Raw genomic sequence first — 23,391 nt, 5'->3', positions numbered from 1 at the left:
GACCATGATGATAAAATTTCGAGTGATTTAATCATAATCGGGATTGATATGGAGCTTGAACATGAAAATGGTGATACATAAGAGACAGAATTAGACTATTATTTGTTTTAGTTGTCATTTGGGAGTGCTTATTGGATAAATAAGTGCTTATCCTAGTAAGCAATTTTGAGTGTTTGGTGAAAAGCACTTCTTTCAAACAGGATAAAAGGTGGGCCAAGATAGGCCAAAAACACAATTAGCACTTGAAAAAAGGCCAAAATTTTGAGCTTATACAAAATGGCTTAATATCTGAAAAAGTGCTTATTCAAGTTTATTTTTCAAATGCATGTACAAGTGCTTTTTGGTGTGATCCTGGCCTAAAATGAATACTTTTTTTCAATAAATTCTTAAGCACTGCCAAATGGATTCTTCAATTTTCCTCTCATTCTTTCATGTGATATTATGATTGATTATTGCATTCAAACTGATGAATTTATATTGAAAATCAAAGGACAATGATTTTATTCCACGTGATTACTAAACACTACCTAAGACAACGCTGAGAAAGTAGCCTACACCGTGATGGCCAATTAATAATTAGCTGTTGCCTTTCCAAGTGCACGCACTAGCACTGATTTTTCCTGCTCGACCGACCAAGTTTCATATGCATGTTCCTCGTATATTAATAAGGGAAATTGTCTAAAACTCACAATGAGTTTTCAACATTTCTCTTAAACTTACCACAACTTTTCAAAATGTCTAAAACTCAGCATGTCACTAATTGGATGTTAAATAGACTAACAGATGTTAATACGTCACCATTTTAACCTTAATAGAAAAATATAAGATATACACAAAATAAATTAATAGGTGTTAATATATTATCATTTTAATATTTAGACATGAAAAAAGGAAAAAGTTCAAAAAATATTTTCAAATATAAAATACATAAAAAGTAGAAATTACAAAAAATATAACAAATTATTTCAAATTATAGAAACTATAGAAATTGAAAAACAAAATCAGAAAATAAAAATTGTAGAAAAACACAAAAAAATATAGAAAAACACAGAAATTGCAAATAAATAACAAAAAATACAGGGAAATTTATAGATTGTAGAAAATAGAAAAGTGTAAAAAACAGAAATTATAAAAAACATTGGAAATTATAACAAAACACTAAAAATGCAAAAAAAAACAAGAAAATTGAAAACCGAAAAAGACCATTTTTCCTTTAACTCACCATTCAAGGGTAATTTGGTCATGAAAATTGTAATTTATGCTGACATGGACACCCCTGTTAAGAAGCATTAACGGTGCACTAATGGAAAGTGAATTTTGGAAAAAAAACTTACTGACATGGTGAGTTTTAGACATTTTAAAAAGTTATGATAAGTTTAAGAGAAATGTTGAAAATTCATGGTGAATTTTAGACAATTTCCCTATTAATAATTAATTGCCTTTCCTAAAATATTAATAGACAAAAGTTGGAAAAGAAGAGATGGAAAGAAAATTCTTTCCTTTTTGAAAAGCGAAAGATTGAAGTCGACCCAAGTAACAATGCTAGTGAATGTCTTGATCCTCTCCCTCACTTTGTTTTAGTAAGAGAAAATGACTCTCTTCTTTTTCCTATTTTAATTAAGCACCCAAGCTTATCTTTTGATGATTTATTTAATTTTTTAAAGTTTATGGCAAAGTGAAAGTATACACTTTTTTAGTTTTTTATTGGTCCTTGTATGCTGAAGTTGGATGCCTGGAAGAAATTGCCCTATAAAATTCTAAATTTGTTGTTAATTTAATAATATTTTAATTATAACTTCAGCCACTTGGGCTAACTTACTTTTTTTTTTTCCTTTTGGGTGAAAGGTAAAGCAACCTAATCAGTCACTTCATCTCCACTTTCCGCCAAACTTAAGAGCAAAGAAAGCTTCCCAGGTTTGTGGGTTGTTATGCTGATTGGGCCATTAACCTATCCATTGCTTGGTTATAATTTTGTGCTAAATAATCACTCTTACAAGAATGAGTTCTCAGAAAAAATTATTCTTATTTGAAGCTAAGTTATTAAACTTGAAATAAACAATTCATCTCAAAATGATACTTCTACACTAGGAGCCATTACTTAGTATAATGGTAAAATAAAACAAAATTTATTTTACATTCATGATGATCTTAGGTTGGCATGGAAACTGATGGAGGTCGAAAATTGCAATCCCTGCTGGCAGTGGTGATTTGGAGCTCAAGTGTAAATTCTAGTGATAGATATGCAAAAACAATGTCAAAGGGCTCAAGGGAATTTCCCAAGAAAAGAACTCCGATGCTTAAGCCAATAAGTGTTGATAACTTTAAAGTGGTATAAAATATCCGAATAGGTTTTAGATAGGTTTAATCTTATATAAACCTCGAAGCTTGGTGGGGACATATCCAGCACATTCAGGCGGTTAATTGATGGCTACACATCTGCCATTCTCGAGACACACCCACATGACATCACGGGTGTCTTTATCCATTTCGCGGGGGAGTTCGGCTTCTATTAGAGTAAGTCGGTGCTCACACCTTCGAACAGCCCTTGCAATCTTGCATTAAGAATATCTCCCATGAAATAAATCACATAACTATAGAGATATTTCCAATGCAAGGATATAAAGGCTGTTGGAACGGACTTTGCTCCGACTGAAACTGGGCTCTTCGCGGGGGTGAGAGAGCTCATCATTGCAAGGTGGGTTTCATGTTCACATACATTTCAAGCTGACTGTCCTGTGTGAATGGAGAAGAGAGAGAGAGAGAGAGAGAGAGTGCCACATAGGTTGGAGAAGTTCCTCAGGCCATGGAGTTTAAGAGAGGCCCTGCCATGTGTGCAGCTATGTCATAAATCATTTACCACATGGCCGAATATAATTGGAGGGGTAGATCATCCCTCATCCGAAACCAACAGCTGATTTGCTGAAAACATGTTAATTTGACTTTGATCTCAATGTTGTGCTCCCTAATTGATTGAAAAAATATCATTGGTGATCTCCCTAATTGTCCATGCATGGGATTGTAGGGAGAATCTAGAGATATATAATTAAGAAAAGTGGTTGAGAGATAACTGTTGGGTTTCTTCCCTTTTGTGAATTGTTGTTGGTCTGAGGTATTCTCTCTCCCATAATTGCCATTCAGAGCTAAGAATCAATATCTTAGGCCCTGTTTGGTTCATGGGAATAAGGGTCTGGAATCGGAATCAGAATAGGCTATTCCAATTTCAACTGTTTGGTTGGGCAGAATCGGAATCCCATTCCCATTTGAGGGAATGGCCATTCTCTGCCCCTCTCTTGAGAATGAAATCTTATTCCTACTTATTTTAATTCCTATTCTTATTCCTATCTGAACCAAATAGATTATGGAAATAGATTACTCCCATTCCGATTCCGGAGGATTTTAATTCCGATTCCGACTACAAACCAAACAGACCCTTAGTTTTTATAGGACTATTTGGTAGAAAATACTGTTTCTTTTGGCTTTTTAGATGTAAGGTGAGGGTAAATAAATTAAAATTCAAAATAATGAATGTAAAGGTTGGAAAGAAAACATATAAGAACATTAGAGAAAAAACAAAGGAGACAATAGTTGGAACAAGGACCAGCAGTGAGCATATGAAAGCACTAAAAAGAACCAATTAGGTCAATTGGTACTTAATTTGCTGCTACAACTATTATTTGTCAACTTGTGGCACGAAGAAAGGTTCATTTATTTGAAAGAAAATGTTCTAAAAAAAGTATACAATGTTCAGATCTAGCACATGCTCATCCATTACAAGGCCGTATCGTATTGACAATGGAGAGAATTATATCAAGGTCAAGTAGGCAAGGATCTAGCTTATACTTAGGTTTTGTTCAGTTTTTAGTAAACCATTTACTTGGTTTAGGAAATATTCATCCGGGTAAGTGTATTTATCTATGTTCTTTTGATTAAAAGTGTTTATTCTCAAGTAAATTAAATAATTAATCACTTATATTTATCAAACTTTATTATTAAAAGGGACAATTTTATCTCATAATACTTTAGAAATATTCCCCTAAAGTGGAAAATGCATGAAAAGAGTAATTTACCATAAGATCCACATTTATTGAAAAGCAAACATGAAATTGTTGGTCAATAGGAACGTTGTTGACCAACAATCCCCCTCCATTTATTGAAAAATAAACAGGGCCATGCTATAAACAAAGCCAAGGGAATCCACGTTTTTTTTTATGGGTAGGGTGCACATTCGGTAGGATGAAATTGGGAATTTGTTTCAATGGTTAGGAGTAATTTTTTGTGAGCTAAAGTTTTTATGTGCATAAAACTGTAAAGGTTGAAATTTTTGGATTGTATGTACCTTATTAGTGAAATAAGAAGAGGTGTTAGCATGAAAATTTGACCAATGACCAATATACCACTATTTCTTATTAGGACATCAATTAAACCATTTGGAAAAACAAAATAAAAAAGAAAAAGTATTACTTATGTCCTAATTAACAATTTCCATACATCATGAAAACCAAAAACTGGGAAAGGCTAACATATATTTCTAGCAATTTTCATAATCTTATTATTTCATATCATTATTTATTATTTTTATAAACATAATATACTCAGGCAAAAAAACTAGATTTTATGCTAGTTTTGTTTTCAATGAAATTTAGTGGTACAATAAACTGGGCATTATGTAAACCTTTTTTTTTTTTGTGGAAATACTTGAAATTGAAAATTGAAAAAAAAAATTGTCATTATCCAAGTTAAGAATGAATCTCTCTCCACAGTTGATCATCCTCATTCCCCCCTCCCCATTAGTGGGAGACATAGCAGTGATCAAAATCCAACACTTCCCTGATTAGGACAATAATTAAGTCCAGTTTCCAACAGTTTGATGTGATTAATGAAATCAATTGCTCTTTAATCGAAGTTTGCATTTACTCCATTTTAGAGGCAGAACTGATCAAGAATTTCTCCTGGACTGGTCATCAATCCAAAACAAGATTTGGTTTCTTTTCCCACTGTCCACCTTAGACCTTCGATCAGAATATTCGGACTTTTAACAATGCTTCCATGCCCAAGATCACCTAGGAGGGGAGACTCTAAGAAAACACCCTTAGAAAAGTTTTTTTTTTTCGAATAATTTTTTATGTAATCTTAACTATTCTTGTTAAAGTACCCTTTATGTCTTTACAAATGCACAAAAGTTTCCAAATTGAGTTGTTAAATACACCAATCCACCTATTTTACCAGGTAGGGGAATCCTATGGTTAATCCAGACCGTCCATCAGATTGGAGGCTCACTGAATTGGCCATGTGTGTCTTCCATATGGCCATGTTCCCCTTCTTCTATGATAGATTGTACAACCAACAGAAGTAGTTCAGTGTTTTCCGGTATCATAAAAATTGCTGAATCCAACCATGATACCTAAAAGGTATGGAACCTAAAATGATGATAACCAATCAATGGGTTGGTATCCAATTGACTGCTATTTGCTTAAATTCATGTACTTCTGTGATTGGTTAAAGTTTTTCAACTGTCTTCAATCTTTTATTTTATTGGAAGCCATACACTCTTTATAGATTAGAACCCATTAATGACTTGTTGGGTTTTGTGTGAAAATTTTGGTTTTCATTGACTAAGAAACCTATATTTGTTTTTCATATTTACGGAAAGTGATACCTATCTCTAAGGTGGTTAACACTCCCATATGGAGAAAAAGTTGCTAACGTTTGGATGTGATAAAATTGCCCCTTTAATAATGGCTTTTTACGTCTAAAATGATCATTATCTTATCTATCTGAATAATAAAAGAATATGGACAAATGCACTTACCTATGTAAGTGTTTTCTAGAAAATGCTTATAGGGATAAATATATTTATCTAGATAAGTAACTTACGAAAAAAAGGTTTAATTGAAAGCTCTAAGGACGCATATCCTAAATTTAAGGAGCTAAGATAAACTCTAGTTAAACAGATTCAAGTATAAATGTTTGTACCATATTCACATTGGGTCATGTGCAGTCATTTTCGGATAAAACACCTTTTTGATGTTTCTTTTTTCATTGGATGTTTCTATAGGTGTTCAGAGAACTCGACTAAAAGTAGAAACATTTTTTTAAAGATTTAATTATATTTTTCATATAACTTATTTTTTGTTTTAGTTTTAATTTAATTTTTTATACTAAAAATTAAGACTTAAGGCCAAAAAAAAAAAAGAAAAAACATTTTTTGGCAGGATCAAAAGACTTAAGGCCTTTATCAAACAGAATCAAGTTTATACCAGTATGAGTCTCTATTTTCCTCAAGTCAATATATACGAATTCAATTAGGAGCTCGGATCAGACATTATAGTTTAGTTGATTAGGGGTACAAATGGATCGATATAGATATAGATACTGATTCAAATTATTATTTATAAGATTCGATCAGATATCTACACTTTGTAATATTTTGGATCGGATTCAGATATACTCCTTCCCAATCCGATCTGATCCATTTGCATAAATAGTGGTGGCGTTTGTGGATAGCAGGTCCAGACGCTTCAATTTCACTCGGGTTCCGGGGCGGGTCAGTAACTTCTAGAACTGCTAACTAATTTCTACCTTACCTTACGTCACGTTACCTGAAAAAAGAAAAGAAAAGCTTACCCTACGTCAGATGTAACTTTGGTAAAATTGAGAACTGAAAGACGTCAGTTTCGGACAAACGTTTGGCGTTTGGTTTGAACCTTGACAAGAAGAGCATACGAATCTTAACGGATCAAAGGACTTTGGGCCAATTAAAATAAGCCACATCAACTAATATGTAGGCCCTATATGTAGGGATATAACGTGGTACATCCTGATTGGCCCAGTATTAAGAGTGAAACTGTTCACGATTGACCTTGTCCACACTCTTCCGCATTGGATCATGGTTACAAAGTTGGACAGCAACGTGTCAACATCCTGTGTGCCCTACCGCAATATAAATACATCCTCTCCGTGTGCCAGAGAGTAGATTAACTCTCTTTCTCAATCGAAGGTGTGGACCGTCGGAGCCACCGAGGGGGGGATAGGGTTTCTGGTTTGTGTTTTCTTAGTTTGGAATTTGGTGAACAACAACAACAAACACTCGAGAAAGCTTCTCTCTCTCTCTCTCTCTCTCTCTCTCTCTCTACTGTTCACACTTTCGAATGGAAACTTCAATCTGCGTCTCTGCAGCTAGATCTCTGTGCTTAGAAGCTTAGATCTTCCATTTTGGAGGATCTTGTAGGGAAATTTGGTGGATTCTGTTGAGGTTTTCTGTCATTGTCGTCTCTAATTCGCTTGGTGCAGGTCGGGAATGCGCCGCCTCTATGGTTTTTTTTTTTTTTTTTTTTTGGCGAGGTTCGATTAGTTAATAGGCGAATGGATTCCCGCCTTGCATCAACTGAATCGGAGATGACAGTGAAGTTGGCGGCTGATTGACGTTTCCTGAAGGCGGAAGTTCAGATCTTGGATTCGATTTTAATGGCTTGACGCTAGCAGGTATTGCTCTCTGCAATTCTTCTACTTGATTTGGTTTGACCTCTTAGTTGTTGGTTTTCCCCCTCGAATTCGCTGGTTCGGCTCTGGCTGGGAAGGCTTAGGGTTTGCGTGGCCTTTGGTCTATCAATGGAATTTGGCAATGTTTTGTTTCAATTCTCATCGTGGTGATGGATTTAGTGATCGTAATTTGTGGTTCTATGTGCATTTTCTTATGAAATGTGGCGATCTGGGAGTCCGTGGCATGTGGATCTTGCTTCTATTTGAGCATATATTTTTGTTGTATCTTGAGCTTCTGGAGTTTCTTAAGTCGATTCAGCTACAGAGTTGAACCCTCTCGTCGTTTGTGTTGCGCTTTAATCTCAAATGGTTGGTGGATACTGACTAACGTTCAAATCGACGTCTTTGTGTCTGAAGCCTCTTTTGGCAGTTACTTCTTTCTCCAATTTTAGATCTTTGAATTTCTTTCTTTTTCGTTATACAGTGAGTAATGCATTCTTTCAGATGATTTTATCGAGTTTCTGCAGAGTTAGCTCATAGTTTAGGTTTTATCTCAAACTGCTATATGGTGGGTTTAAGTTTGGTTAGTTTAGCTTTTAAAGTAAATTCATAATTCCTATTCTATTGTTCTCTCTTAGACATAACTGCCTACATCTTCTTTTGATCTGTTTTTTTGTATTGTTATTGTTTGTATTTTATTTTCTTTGAATATCTCTAGAATTGAGATGAAGGTTGTACATTTATGCATGACTGGAGTTCTTGAAGACCTCATCTTGGTATGTATCGGCTAATAATTTGCTTATCGAGAAGGACTTGATGGAAAAATGGTTCTCTTTCTCTCTCTCTTTTTTTTTTTTTCTCTTTCTCTTTCTCTCTTTGGTTGGCTTGTTCTATTATTTTACTTTGCATTTTATATCCCATTCTCATTTTAAATTTCTGTACTTGATGTCCTCTATTCCATCTTAGAATGCATTCTGGTGTGCCCTGATATACTCAAATCTGCATTTAAGCTTGCATCCTAGGTTCGTTTAAAGTTGTTGGATAATCTTCTTAGATTTTGCTTTCAGTTATTTGAGATGTAGTCACCATTTGGAAAATTCAAGACTGTACGTTTTTGGTCAATACGTGGATCTATGTCCATTTTGTCATAGATTAATAGTCATCTAAATGAACGTCATAGTTGCTTTCATGAAGTTTATTTATCAGTATATAAAGATATTATGGATACTTTTCAAGACTCTTTAGAACCTTTTAAGTGATTCAAAGCTCTAGATGTGAGATATTATACATTATACTTTTAGATTGGATGGTGATTCTTAGATTTTGCATTCTTCTATATAAAGATATTATGGATAATTCTATCAGTGATTATTGATCAAGTATTGTTGTGGATTTAATTTGTAATTTCAGCATGAATAATCACTGCCACATCTCATGCACTCATACCTTTGCTCTTTCACAAAATTCAGGTCTGTTATTATAACTAATAATTGCAGAGCATTTATAAATTTAAATGCACTTTGTAATTTCAATGCAAATATTTGCTGCTAAGTGCATGCTTGAACTTCACAAATGCCACCCATCGTTGTGCCTTCTCAAAAGTTGTCCCTGTCAGTGCCCAATGGTAGTTCAGTGTTATCACTTGAGTATTGGGACACTGGAGTAGTTGTATTTAGGTTTCATGCCCCCTTGCAATTTTATTGGGGTTATTTTTATGTTTCTTGCACAATGATAACGGTGCTATTTCTTTTTTCCTTTTTAACTCACAAAAAAAGGTAGCAATTGTTTAACTATGGATCAGTATTATATTTCTTTTTCTTTTTTTCTTCTTTGTGAAGACAAAGATAGCCATTTGTTGGAAGCTAAAATTAGGGGAGTAGACCTTGGCATTTGCTTGACCATGAATTCTACATTTTTCTGAAAGGTAATGAGATTGTATTAAAATGGAGGGAGAAGTTCCCTCAAGCCACAGAAATAACGATAAAGGAAGTTGATTCACAAGGAATGCAGCTTATAACTAGAAAATAGTCAAATCATCATAAATCAGTTTCCCCCATACAAAAATGGTTTAACTAGATCCCCCCCGAAAGTCTTCACAAATAGAAACCCATCAAATGAGCCATCTCTATGTTCTACTGCGAACCACCTCCACAAGACTTGCTGTTCTCAAAAGATGGCAGCTGGAACCATGGTCCAGAGGATACTTCTATATCTGCTCAGAGTAGAGGTCTGCCAAGAAGATATTAAGCTATCTATGTTAGGAGGGATCACCTGTAGCTGCCTGCCCAAACAGCTTCAGCAAGTGGCACCCAACAATAAGAGAATTCACAATGAATAAAGAGGTGCTGGGTGGATTCCTCAGCTGATCCACAGAGGCAGCAGTGGTTTACAATGTTCATACCTTTTCTATGAAGGTTTTTTATAGCGAGGATCCTACCTTCGATAGAGATTTCTGCTTCATATCCCCTACCAAGGAACATCCTCTTGGGGTGAGGCCTCCAGAAGAGCATAGCAGGATTTGACAGAGAAGTGGAGAACACACCTGACTTGGCACCTTTCTACCACAGTCAATCTTCTGAGGCTGGTTGCAAGGTACCCTCTCAAATAATCATTGCTTGCCCGGAACACGTCAAACTATTTTGAAGGATATTGTTTCATCTTATGACATTCCATATTCATGCCATGGGACAAATGCATGTTGACATGCTAACTTGGATGGAAGTTGTACAAACATAAGGTGAATAATCTAGCATCTTTATTGAATTTTGTGTCTCATGTGGTATTTGGTTCATGTATGTTGTAAAATTTCTTACTCGACAAGTCCTGTATTATTGTATATCCGTTCTTTTCAACAAAACTTGTGCTATCATTAAAGAATTATGGTGCATGGTTCTTTCTTTTTTGGGTTCTTTCTGATTGGTAAGTTTACTTGCATGTCATCTTTTTTTAAGCATCAACTTAATTTCTTTTTTTATATTATTATTACTAGAAACAACATTCATTGCATACGAAATAAGTTTGCTGGTATTATTGTCTCTATCCTTGCCAGATATGTTTTTAAGTTAAGGTTTGGTAGGAAGTAGATACCATTGTTGGGAAAACTAAAGTTCTTGACCTTTGTATTATTATTTAATTTGGGGCTCCTGTGCTGTTCCAGTATAAGAGTGCTTAGAGGTTTTTTCCTTTATTTACATTTTAGGGCATGGAATAGTGACTAAAAAATGCAGAGGCATGAATGTTCCAGAACGTTTAGATGGATGAGATCTAAGCCTCAAGACATGAAAGAAACGTGTGAAGCTAAATGGAGGAAAAATATAGAAACATGCATACGAGAATCATATTTTTATATAGACGACTGATGGAGCATATGAATGAATAATGATCACAAAACTAGGACTACAAGAATAGTAAGAGATTTGATCAAACCCATCATATTCTTGTTATCGATTTAATACCTATTCAAAGGCTCTAAGTTTTAACTATTCTTAAACACAGTTTTAAATATGTTGAAGCCTAAATACAAGCACAAATACATACATATGTCTATTACTATATGAAGTGGATACCCCACTTTTTTGAGAGTGCATGCAGAAAATCTACATAAAGAGGATGTGCCTTCCTATTTGTACATATAATGCACATAGACATAAGGCATTTCAAGGTGTGAAGAATGTGACTTTTAAGGCATGAGCCTCAAGCTATAAAACCTTAGATGCCTTCAAAGACACTGATCGGAAGGCTCTGGATTTCAGTCTTGGGAATAAACTTCGCTTCCTTGCAACAAATTCATGTTATGGAAGACTTCCAAGCGTGTTCAACTTATACGCCTTAAACTGATGGTGTCTCAGTCGGTAGGTTCTCTGACTCGTCGGAGTAGAGACCTGGGATCAAATCCCTCTGCCACCAGGGGATGGGCTACCCCTGTTGTGTAGCCCCATGAAGCGAAAAAGAAAAAGTTATACGCCTTAAACTTGTTAGTTTGCATTGACATTCTCCCAAGCTGTAAGTTATTGCTTTTTCGTAGAGCAACCAAAACGTGAGTTTTCAGTTAGTAATGTGCTGACTGGAGATGGTAAAGTATTGGAAAGAAATTAATTGACGTTTTAGCTTTGCTATTGGATTGATGTATGATGTAATTAATGTAGTAGCCCTGGGAAGTTTCTGAATCTTATATTTGGCACTTAGCCACCATGCAGTGTCTTCCTCCTATTAGTTATTAGATTGATATGGTACTTATTTTGCACAATCTAGGTTTATCTTAAAGCAGTATGGACTGCTTGATTGATTATGTTGCAACTTGTTTGTGGAGATAATATCAGAGGTCCAAGTTCTCATTTTGCCAAGCCTTCTGCTTTTGCCAGTTCAGAGACGCTTTACCCTGAGGTTCCACATAAGCATTCAAGTGGTTTGCTCTGTTGGCTTGTTAATGGTCAGGAGATTTTTAGTTTGAGGCTATGTTTGGACCTATTTGATTGAAGATGAATTGAAGAAGAATCAGTGTGACATTCACATACGATAAGGAAAGTTCATAGCCCAAGACCTAGATGGAATAAGGGGGTTTCTATTGGTTCTATAAAACTATTCGAGATCTTGTATTATAAAGGAAGAGCATCGGAATGTTAATATTGCAGTATATTTATATATTTCAATATTTGAAATGCAATGAAATATGTGCTGTTAGATTTGTAATGTTTTTGCTTTATTAAATCCATGGATATTTTTCTAAAAAATTGGGGAAACCCAAAAATCACAAAAGTAATTTTATTTTAAGGATTCTGATGGTAGGAAATAACTATAAGGCCTCGTTTGTTTAGAAAGATGTCATTTATTTATCCATGTTTTCTTTTTTGTTTAATTTACCTGAGTAAATGAGACCTTTCAATTTCTCCTCTTTTGCCTCACCCATCTTCTCAGGTAAGTGGTTAATTTTTTTATATTTTATCTTTTTTACCCTTGGGTCCAGGTTTAATGGGCATTTTTGACATAAATTGGACAAGAGAAAACCAGAATGCTCTCTGAGTCCTGGTTTATCGGTTAATCAGGTGGTTTGCCTTTCCAACCTGCAAAAACCATCATTTAGCCAGGACCTGGAAGGGTCACCAGTTCCTGCTTTTATGGTCTGACCATCCCGTCTGGTCCAAGTCTTAAAACATTAACTAGAATATAAGATTAAATCCACTTGATTCTTTTTGCTAATATACAGAAGGTTATTATGGATAACTAAACTATTTAATAACATAATGAAAACAAAGATGTTAAGAATAGAGAAAAAAAAGCATTATGCTTAGCATATTTAAAAATAAAGGCAAAGTTAAAATTGTAATAATTATCGGATAAAGCTGTAGTAATTATCAAAGGATTAAAATTTTAAGCCAAAATATGAAATTTTAGGAGAGTAATTGCAAGGATCATGACATAACATAAAATAAGTATACCAAAAACTAGTTTAGTTTTGTGTTAAGGAGATCAACTGTGGAAATTATTTTCTATTGAAATAATTGATAGAAAAGTTTCGGGGAGAGAGAGAGATAAAAGAATTGAGTGTTAGATAGGTAGTGAATTTAAACAACCAATGTCACAAAAATTGTGGGGAGATATAAGAGTTTCCAATTACAGTACAGCTTCGTAATGACTCAATACTTAGCTTTTGTTTCTTTCTCTAATTATGGATGAAATGACCAAATATATTTATGAGGAGTTTAAATCAGCCCCCCACATCGCACAGCACATCTCGGCTATGTGTTGAGAAGATTTTCTGATGATGATATCATCATTCCTAATATTATCATATACACAGAGGGGATGTGCTGTGGGACGCTATGGGAGACAGTCTTGTGAGGGACTGATTTAGTCTCATTTAAGAGGACATAATATTAGTTGATAATTGATACAATTAAAAAGGCCGATTAAATACAAAATTAGTTAGTGGATAAATACCTTAAAAGTTAGAAACAAGATGCTTTAAAATAAGTAGAACTTTTGAGCGAAAAAGCAATTCGAGTTTAACTACAAAATAGGTTAATTATTACTCAATGTTGGCCCCAGCTATCTTGGGAGGGGTAGGTTGGGTAAGGTCTAAACCTTTCGCATTTTTTTCACACAAAGCGCCTGACCTCAAATTTGAAGCTGTGTTCTCATACTTGCCAGGCTGGAAATTTACCATTACAATTTACACCGAATAAAATTTGGTACTGTAAATCATGGTATATTTGTGGCAACTATTTTGGTCATTAAAATTTCCTTTTTGGGGCATTTATCACATGAGTGATTCATCCACCATCATTCAAGAATATTTATGCACGTCTACCTCCTGCAACCTGTCTGGGTTAATGCTTAATTGGGCCTACAGGGCATTCAAGAAAAAGATGCCACTGCGTTTCACTACTATCATGAGTCATGACAAAAAATAAATAAATAAATAACTACAATTTAAAATCTCTTTTCATGGGAAATATTTTGTTTTGTTTTGATTCCCTCCCAAAAGAATTTCCATGGAAAGACTTGGTCTCCATGAGGGGCTTTTTATGGACCAAATTGATATTAGAGTTGGACATCCCTTACTTTTCTTTGATGAAAGATGGATATGCTGATTTAATGGAGAAGCTAAGCCATTACTAGCTTTCTTTCACATGAATTGGTTTTTTTTCGGGTGTGTTCATTATGGTGCTTCTTCCATGCTTATCATCATCATCATCATCCATGCCTTATCCCAACTATATGGGGTCAGTTACATAAAATCTGATTTGCCAATCCATTCTGTTTAAAGCCATATCCACTGTTAACTTCTTCCACACTTTTTTTTATATTCAAATAACTAGTTTAGGAATCCGTGATCTATTCTCATTCCCCAAGTCATGCACTTTTCCCCCTTGCAAAATTATTTTCCCATCATCTCTCACTTATTTGACTTGGGCTTGTCATTTCTCCATGTACCAAGGGATCATGGAGTTATTCACCTTCTTCCCTAATTTGATTCTACAACAGAGGTTGCCAGCTAGCTCCTCTCTTAATCTTAATGACTCTTTGCGCCATGGAGAGTGATGATTTGCTCTCTTACATTCAAAGAAATTGTTGTCCTCCAAGTACTTGCCTTTTATTATTTGGACCCATAAACTTTTGTCTTCTCAACGTGCTTTGATATTAAAGCCCAAAGCATACCTTGTCTTTGGGCCTACATATCTTCTTCCAAATTCCAACTAATTATATGCTCTCTCTTGTCATTTTTATGCCTTTCCACCAAACATTTCTTTTAAGTTGTAGAGGTTTTTTGGAGTATGTTGACTTGCATCAAGTAATTAAGATGGTATTACTTGAACAACAGCGTTCTTCCCACTTGAGAGAGAACCTTTGCTTACCAACTTTCAATTCTCTAATCCATCTCTTTTATTTCTTTCAGTTCGATTGTCTGTGTTCTTTCCAGTTCATGATGTACTTCCCAAATATTTGTTATTTTAATCCATGAGCTAAGTATGAAGGATTCACCACATATTCTTTTAGGTTAGAAGGCTTCTGTTGAACAAGATGCCTGATTTTTTTATATTTAATTTTTTGGCCTAATAGCTCTTCAAAGCGCCTCAATGGCTCTGTAGATTTTCCAAATATTTTGTATCCACCCTTAGAAAATAGAACCCAATCATCTGCATAAAGAAGATGGGTTTAAAGTTAGAACCATCATTTTTCTTTCTTTTTCTTTTTCCTTTGCTTGAGGTGTAAATGTACTCGTAAATCAATATAAAAGTCCATTCTTGTCAGTATTTACATTGAAAATGGATGTAAACTTTCCCTTCTTCTCCATCCAATGGTCTCCTCTCTATACAAACAAGCTTTGCTCCTCTTTGTCCTACAACAATCTCCTCCGCTCAACAACTAGAAGAAACACAAGCCAGTGATGGCCGCCAATGAAGCTGATGGAATGTCTGGATCATTTCGCCCACACATATTCTCAGCCTCGGACGAGAGAGTGTGAGAGTGAAAAGAAGAGACAATAAATCTCAGTCTCAGATCTATCTGCAACCTTGTTGCTACTCGTCAAGGAGACCTCTAATCGTCAATACAAGGTCAAGGGAGTTCGGCCTCTCTCAACCCTTCTCAGCTTTTCAAGGGAGCCAAGATCACCGGCTCGCTCCACATGACGATCCAGACGGTGATTCTGATCAAAACCCTCACCGCCCTCGATGCTGAGATCTGTGGGTGCTCTTGCAACACCTTCTCCACCTAGGACCATGACACTACTTCCATCGCTCGCGACAACGCCTCCATATTCGAGTAGAAGGGGGGAACCCTTCAGGAGTACTGGTGTTGTACTGAGTGGTGGTGGTCCCGATCTCATCATCGACGACGGTGGTGACGCTACATTGCTCATCCACATGTGAAGGCAAAGGAAGAGTATGCCAAGACCGGAAAGTTGCCAGATTCATCACCAATGGACAATGCCAAGTTTCAGATCGTGCTCACAATAATCAAAGATGGGTTGAAGACGGATCCGATGAAGCATCACAAGATGAAAGACAGATTGGTCGGTGTTTCTAAAGAGACAACCAAGAGGCTTTATCAAATTGATGGCAGAGAGTTTCAAAGTAGAGGAGCGGGAAACCTTTCGTTTTTACACCGAAACAACCAAACAACATGAGAGAAGAATTCCAAAACACCCCACTTCAATTTTCCATTGATCACTAAACTGGGGTCAAATTTTCCATCCATGTAAATTTGAATTTACTTAAAACAAACAGAAAGACACTGGGATGCTAAGTGATGAAACTGATATGAATGTTGTTATTGGTGTCCCAAAGTTTGAGGGTTAAAAGAAATGTTATTATCAACATAAAAAATGAGACTAGGTTAAAATATTAAGGTTGTTGGTTTGGTGCATCCCATTCTTTGACAAAAGAGGATTTCCCTATGGTATGTTTGGTTGTTGCGATGGGGAAGGGAAAATGAGAACATTCTCATAAGATTCCAACTTTCCTGCATTTGTTCAAAGGGATGGGAAGGGAAACATGTGGGACGCAAGTTCCCAAAATGGATGAAACGGGTCGTGTTGATTTGGTGTGACCCTAATGCGAAAGGAAACTTCTGAGAAAAAGGATCGGGCTCTTCCTCCTGCTCTCTTTCTAGACAACCCTCACCGTGAACCTATGTCAACAACGGTCTTCTCTTCGGCACCGTTATTGTTGATCTTTGGACAAGGTATGACCACGAACATGACTGCTGATGACTGGCAAGTATTTTTTATACTATTTTTGTAGTCGTCGAGCTCCTCTTGTCGGCATGAAGAGATGGATGCTCTCTGGCCAAAATCCATTCTTTCTGGCAGATAATCTTGATTTTTTCTACAGATCTGCACTTCTATCTTGTAGATCTAACGTTTTTTATTTTTTTTTTGTGTGTGTGTGTGTGCTTTTTTTAACTTGTAGGGTCCAAATCTCCTGCTCATTCGTGCAAAGGTAAGATATCCTAACTATTTTCAAATCCAAAATGATGAACAACTATTATAGATCTACTGTAAGCTCTGTATTTTTTCGATTTTGTGGTCAGTTTTTTTCAATATGGTACGTTTTGGGTTGAGATTTGTATAGTTTTTGTGATTTTTGGGTTTCAGGTATGTATCATTTTTTCTCACTCACGCAAAGGTAACAATGTTCATAGGAACACTGATTTGCATAGCAGGGTGTATTCGATACATTATTGGGATGAATACCATCATGTGATGGATGGATGCTTTGCTCTGAATTTTTGGATGAATACAAAACTTTTGTCTTGCTGATTTTGGCATGAATACAAACCAATTTCTTGTGCTGATATTTAAATGAATACAATGTCAAGCAATTGAAAACATCACATTGCAGAACCGACCGATTTTCTCAGTAAACAAGCAAATACAGGAAACTGGTTATTTAGCATATTATTTCTCGGGAAACAAACACGAAATGCAAATCTAAGAAAAATATTTTCTCTTCCCATCCCAGTCTTTATCATCCTCTCCTTTCTCGGCAGCCAAATGTACCACTAGTGAACACACAAATGAAGACTTCCTAATGATAAAAATGAATTGATAAGAGTGTTTTTGTCTTGTAACAGGATTCAGTCAGAGCAAACTCCATTCGAACAGCCTTTATTGAATAAAACAAATTCGTTAGAGCTCAGATAATTAAAAATAAATGAATAGAGAAAAACCAATTAAACTAACTAAAGGAACAAACGGTTCAATATTTCATCTGAGGAGCCGTTTGGTAACGATTGAAGTGGCTAAATTGAATGAGACTTTATTGCTTTGTCGATCAAGACCCATCCAATCAATATTCAATATTTCACCTGACATACGAAAGTCTTTTGATCAAATAGCTTCTCCCATCCAATCATCAAATGCTCGGATGATCAAGACCCACTATCAGTATCAGATGGGTATCAATTAAAACAGTGGCCACACTAACACTAAGTCACCATGATCCAATGACCTTCTAACACGTACTCGGACTAGTTTGTTGTTAGCGATTTCTTGGTATTGAAATGAGCATATTTTTCCCAACCGTCCAATTGTATGGCTGATTTTTAGGTACCCAATCCAATTACTAAGATGGTGTATGAGAATAAGTTATTAAAGTATTAAGAAAAGAAAATAAGAAAAACTATTCAACCCAATAGAGTAAGAGGGTTTGAGGAAGTGGGATAAAATGTAAGGAGGCGTTCTTTTTTCGGATTTTGAGAGAGGGGAAAGTTGGTCAATGGGATTTTGGTTTCCATTGACCAAGAATCCATTGTTTTTTTTTTTTTAAATTTATGTGGGGGTCAAAGAAAGTTCATTTTCTTGGGTACCACTTACCCGGGTAAGTGGTGGCCATCTCCTAGGTGGGTACTTTCCCACCTAAGGGGAAAGTTGCCAACACTTGAATGGGACAAAAATGGCTCTTTTAATAATATATTTTTATGGCTAAAATGGTCATTGCCTTATTTACATGAAAAATAAAAGAACATAGGAAAATGCACTTACCTGAGTAAGTGTTTACTAGGAAAAACTTAAGCTGGTAAGCATTTACCCAGGTAAGTAACGTACCGAAAAGTGAACAGGACCTAAAAGGGAAAAAAGTATTATAAATATCAACCATAGCAATAACAAAAAGAATTTAAATAGCTTTATAGTGACAATATCAACATGAAGGGTTATTTTTCTAATTTAAACAAAATAATATCACACATGTGAGACAGGAGAGAGCAGAGCTGCAGAGGTACTCGTGTGTGCAACCTCGTGAGAGTCCTCGTGCCTTCTCTCGTTTCTATTTCTAGTTTCTATTATAGATATAGATTGGCGTCAATTCATATTCAGTGCCACACAAGTGTTTCCTCCAATGGAGTTTGAAATACTGTTTGGTTAAGCCATTTATCAATAAAACACTTTTCTCAGTTTGTGTGAGTCTAATTCATTGGGGTAAAAGTCATTTTGATGTTACCTCCAATAGTTAGGTGTTTTTCCACTGGCCAGCTTATGTGGTGCCTAGATGTCATAAAAGCAATAATAATTGTTTTTGTCCCCATCTTCAAAGAGATGTCCCAGTTTTCAAGAGAAAAATAATGCAAAACATTTTGGAGATAGACAGCAATGCAACTAAACAGTCTCTATAAGGCTGTCTTTGCCAACGATGCAAATGGAGTGTAAATCCTGGTTCAGGTTACATTTGCATGGTTCACTTTTGTCTGTGTTTGACAGCATTACATTTATGCATTGACAAATGACTGAAAACAAAATTTTCAATGCATATTTACATTAATGATAAGATGTAAAGGTACATCAATAAAAAAAGAAGTAAATTTGCATTCAAGTGGGCTTTTGATAAAAAAAAAAAAGGTATATGCTTTATTGGAATTCATATTTACATCCATTATAGATAAAAGTCTGTTTGGTAAGAGGGTAAATTTGCCAATACAAAACTAACCCAACTTTGCAATTTATATGAACCGTTTTACACTCTACATGTTTGCATCGTTTCCAAACGCGGCCTAAGGTTCAATTTGAAAAGAGTACAAATGCAAATATGTACAGTATAAATACAAACAAAATATAAGGTTTTGCACTCTACATATTTGCATTTGCACTCTTTCCAAACTGTAATCCTATAAATGTTTGAAGTTTGAACACATGGCAAATTTTAGGACCACAGACATTTTTCTGGGTTCTATCGCCCCAAAAGCAAACTCCTTCACACAAGAACAATAACAAATGGGCCATAGGCCATAGCAACGACGCCATGACCCACAACCCAGTTCCACCTACTATGAGTACAATTAAGCTGCCCAGTCCCCAAGTCCCAACCTGTTCTGAATTTGGATTGGTCTTGGTAGGCAGTTCTAATGAAGAACAACTCATCACTCATGACCCCAGCAAAGAGCATAAGTTTGCAAAGACTCAATTTGGAATTAGTATAAATACAAAAATGCACAATACAAATATATAAAATAATACAAGATATAAGGTTTTGCATTTTATGAGGCTGTGTTTGGAAACGTTCTGGGTAAATTTGCACTCTAATTCACTTTTGTCTGTGGTTGGCAATATTAAATTTATGCATTGACAAATGACAGACCAATGTATATTTTATATTGATAATAAGATATAAAAGTACATCAATTAAATAGAAGTAAATTTGCATTCAAGTGGGTTTTTTATAAAAAAGAAAAGCATATACTTTATTGAAATTCATGTTTGCATCCATTACAGCTAAAAGTCTGTTTAGTAAGAAGATAAATTTGTGATTGCAAAATTAACCCAACTTTACAATTTATATGAACTGTTTTACACTCTACATATATATTTGCATTCACACTTATTTGCATCGTCTCCAAGCAGCTTAAGGCTCAGTTTAGAAGGAGTACAAATACAAATATATACAGTGCAAATACATACAAATACAAATATGTACAATGCAGATACATACAAAGTAATACAAAATATAAAATTATTTGTATTTGTACTCCTTTCAAACTGAGCCTAATTTCTGTGGACCCCTTTTTGTTTTCCCCAATCGAAAGGATCCAGCTAATCTCTTAGCCAGTATGAACCTAGAATCAAACTTTTAAAATTTCATAGAATTTTGGGATATTTTGATTTTAATTAGCTAGACTGGAATGATATATTAGACATTCCACCCAAATTAATTTTAGCTGAAATTTTAGAATATTATGGAATATCCATATTTTTTTCAACAAAAAAAAAAAGAATTGGAGCATTTATTTCAAAACAAGCAAAAATTGCTGTCGAAATATTTTGGATTTCAAAAGGATTTTTAATTTAATATTTGGGCCTGAATCCACTGAATTACTTCAAAGCCCATTAAGGCTGAATTTCAGACACTCCCGAATCCAGCCAATTGAGCCTGAACCAATTTGGGGGAAATCCACTATCCACTCAGCCCGGCTCAAGGCTGTACTAAACTGGGTCTCGTTTTGGCTGGACTTATGGACCCGTCAATGCCTTCCCCTCCCACCCACAAGGCCACAATTCAGATTTGTGAATTGTTGAGGGGGAGGCATCCACCCACAATGTTGAGGGGGAGGTTTCAGTAATTTACCCTTTCTTTTCATAAGCGTGGAGGAGATCCGCATTCCACGTTCCACACCAAACGCTATCTTGCATAGGTCCTACATCTCCCAAGTCAAAGTACTTGTTCTTTTTTTTTATGGGCAGTCCAAATAGTTGTTCGGGACCATTGGACTCCTCTGAGAATAATTACCCACCCACCATTTATTTCTGTAATCTCATTCTCCATTGAAAAGTCTTAGAAGTTCTTAATTGGCACTACCGCCACTACGACCATTCACACTCTTTTTTTTTCTTTATTATTATTAAAGAAAAACCATTTGTAGTTTTATATCCATAAGCCAGAATTCCATCTAGGGAAAACCAACACCTTATTTTGTATATAAATTATTAATCTTTTTATTTATTTAATGGTAATAATTGAAAACCTTGTAGCAGTAGCAGTAGCAGTTGACCTGCTCCTTATTGTCAAAGCAGATGAGACTGCTTAGATAAGATCAGCTGAGTTTGATAGAGATGGAATCTCAAGCTCCACTGAAGGTTCTAAGTTGTACAGTTACAGTTGGAATGGTGTCTCTTCTTCCAATCAATAGATTTGAAGCAAGAAAGTCTCAAGTCACAGAGTGAAGAAATCCCAAAGACAGACCTACACAACTTTCATTCTCCTGAGTAATTAAGCTCCGAGCTTTTCTGTTTATTCAACTTTCCGAGGCCTCTCTCCGGGCTCTGCTGCAGATAGGAAACTCGATCAGCTCAGGCTCCAATGGTGGAACCAAGACATGGGTTTGCGGTGATCTGCTCAATTATCATCTTCCTGGGCCTGGTTGCCTTCTCGACGTGTATAGTTGCTGAGGTCAAGCGAACAAAGGTAAGGAAGGCGCTGCCACAGTCTGTATAGTTCTTGCTTTTCCATGGTTAATTCTCTTCCTCAGTTCCTGAAAGGAGAATTATATTGCTCTTGATTAATTTGTAGGTGAAAGATATAAAGTTTGATCGAAAACTATGTTATGCTCCAACCAGCCCAGCGTTTGGGCTCGGACTCGCAGCTTTGATCTGTCTCTTGGGGATTCAGTTCGTCGGAAACTGTGTCATCGGCAAGCAGTTTTGGTCAAGAGAGAAGAAAACCGAATTGAAGACCAGGAAACCAATAACGGTAGCAATGACTTTGTTGGTTCTCTCATGGTAGGTACTCAATCCCTTCTCCTAACCCAACACATTTCATAAATCATACTGCGTAGGATTAATCTAAGGGGCAATTGAATGAATTGATCTCCCATCAATCAATAATTCAATACGTTGGCCGGTCCGTCACTGAGGTACCCGTTTGGGAACTGGGAAGGAAGACTTTTGCTTTTGGCTTTGCGAGGTGGGCCCACTCAGACTGCTGCCTGTAATTAAGCAATGTTCACGGAAAACCCAGATGGCCAAATTAGTTGTGTTTCTGTTTCAGCCATGCAAAAACTAGCTTTTCTGTGAATCTTTTTTAGTGGTTTCTCGAAAGCAGCTTAATGAAAGTGATTCAGCCAAAACTTTTGCCCTCCCAAATAGAGGAACAACCTTGTAGACACTCCAATTATCTTAGTGTCAACTGTCCAACCTTGTTATGACTATGCTATAGAAACATTTTCACAAGGTTCAAAATTTCGATATCGATGGCCTTTCAATACGGGGTCTCACCTGATTTAGAGGGTAGACGGACCTTAAACCGAACCCTATAAATTAATTTGAAAAAAAAAAATTAAAGAAAGCGAGTCAAGATAAAGTTTTCTTAAAAGTTGATATGGTGTTTGAATCATCAACAGGGTTAGCTTCGTAGTAGCAATGGTGTTACTGGGTGGGGCTACAAGTATGAACCACAGGCAGGCCTATGGGAAAGGGTGGCTAGATGGAGAGTGCTACATGGTCAGAGATGGAGTGTACATTGGCTCAGCTGTGCTAATTCTGGCTACTGTTATCTTTTCACTTGGATCCATCTTGATGTCAAGGAAGAGAGATTGGCAACGGCATGAGGTGGAGCAAAGGAAGAGGATACATGCACAAGTAGAGTACGATGGTGGAAGATGAAAGAGAGAGACTGAGAGACAATCCAATACTCCAAGTCTTCAACTGGTGGAGGTGAGAAGACCCGAAAAATCAGAAACAAATAAAAAAATCTTCTTAATATAGTTCTCATGATATGTGGATCATCAATTAATGGCCACTCACCGTGATCGAGCATGGGTGGGTCCATTCACAAGCAAAATTTGACCAGGCACCATGATATATTTGTATGAGAATATTTATCCAATAAAGAAGAATAATAAAATGAGAGAAAGCGAAAGAATTGAAAATCGATCAAACGTCTGCTTAATTTGTCTTTTTTTCTCCTCTCTTCTTTGGACTTA

General features: G+C 35.9%; 1 protein-coding gene and 2 long non-coding RNA genes across 3 annotated transcripts; all 3 read left to right on the top strand.

Annotated features, from left to right (window-relative positions):
- The first annotated feature begins 7,314 nt into the window (after positions 1-7,314).
- LOC148864543 (uncharacterized) lies at positions 7,315-12,168 on the top strand. The gene is made up of 2 exons (XR_016110049.1): positions 7,315-10,216; positions 11,731-12,168. It is a non-coding gene; the product is annotated as an uncharacterized LOC148864543 (long non-coding RNA).
- Positions 12,169-15,241: 3,073 nt separating this feature from the next.
- LOC148864542 (uncharacterized) lies at positions 15,242-17,311 on the top strand. Its single transcript, XR_016109023.1, has 3 exons — positions 15,242-16,665; positions 16,893-16,922; positions 17,078-17,311. It is a non-coding gene; the product is annotated as an uncharacterized LOC148864542 (long non-coding RNA).
- Positions 17,312-21,506: 4,195 nt separating this feature from the next.
- Positions 21,507-23,346, top strand: LOC148864541 (protein MODIFYING WALL LIGNIN-1-like). Its single transcript, XM_088980594.1, has 3 exons — positions 21,507-21,875; positions 21,981-22,189; positions 22,810-23,346. Exons 1-3 carry the CDS (start codon positions 21,771-21,773, stop codon positions 23,069-23,071), a joined length of 576 nt encoding a protein of 191 aa, XP_088836720.1. The 5' UTR covers positions 21,507-21,770; the 3' UTR covers positions 23,072-23,346.
- The last annotated feature ends 45 nt before the right edge of the window (positions 23,347-23,391 follow it).

This window comes from Nelumbo lutea, chromosome 3 (genome assembly GCF_056320005.1).
Source record: "Nelumbo lutea isolate HS-2025 chromosome 3, American lotus-T2T, whole genome shotgun sequence".
Classification (NCBI taxonomy): Eukaryota; Viridiplantae; Streptophyta; class Magnoliopsida; order Proteales; family Nelumbonaceae; genus Nelumbo; species Nelumbo lutea.
This window is presented reverse-complemented; position numbering and strand designations above follow the sequence as displayed.

Coding starts and splice junctions, on each gene's coding strand:
- LOC148864541 (XM_088980594.1), top strand. CDS start 21,771: ATGGTGGAACCAAGACATGGGTTTGCGGTGATCTGCTCAATTATCATC. Junction 21,876..21,980: donor CTGAGGTCAAGCGAACAAAG/GTAAGGAAGGCG, acceptor ATTAATTTGTAG/GTGAAAGATATAAAGTTTGA. Junction 22,190..22,809: donor ACTTTGTTGGTTCTCTCATG/GTAGGTACTCAA, acceptor AATCATCAACAG/GGTTAGCTTCGTAGTAGCAA.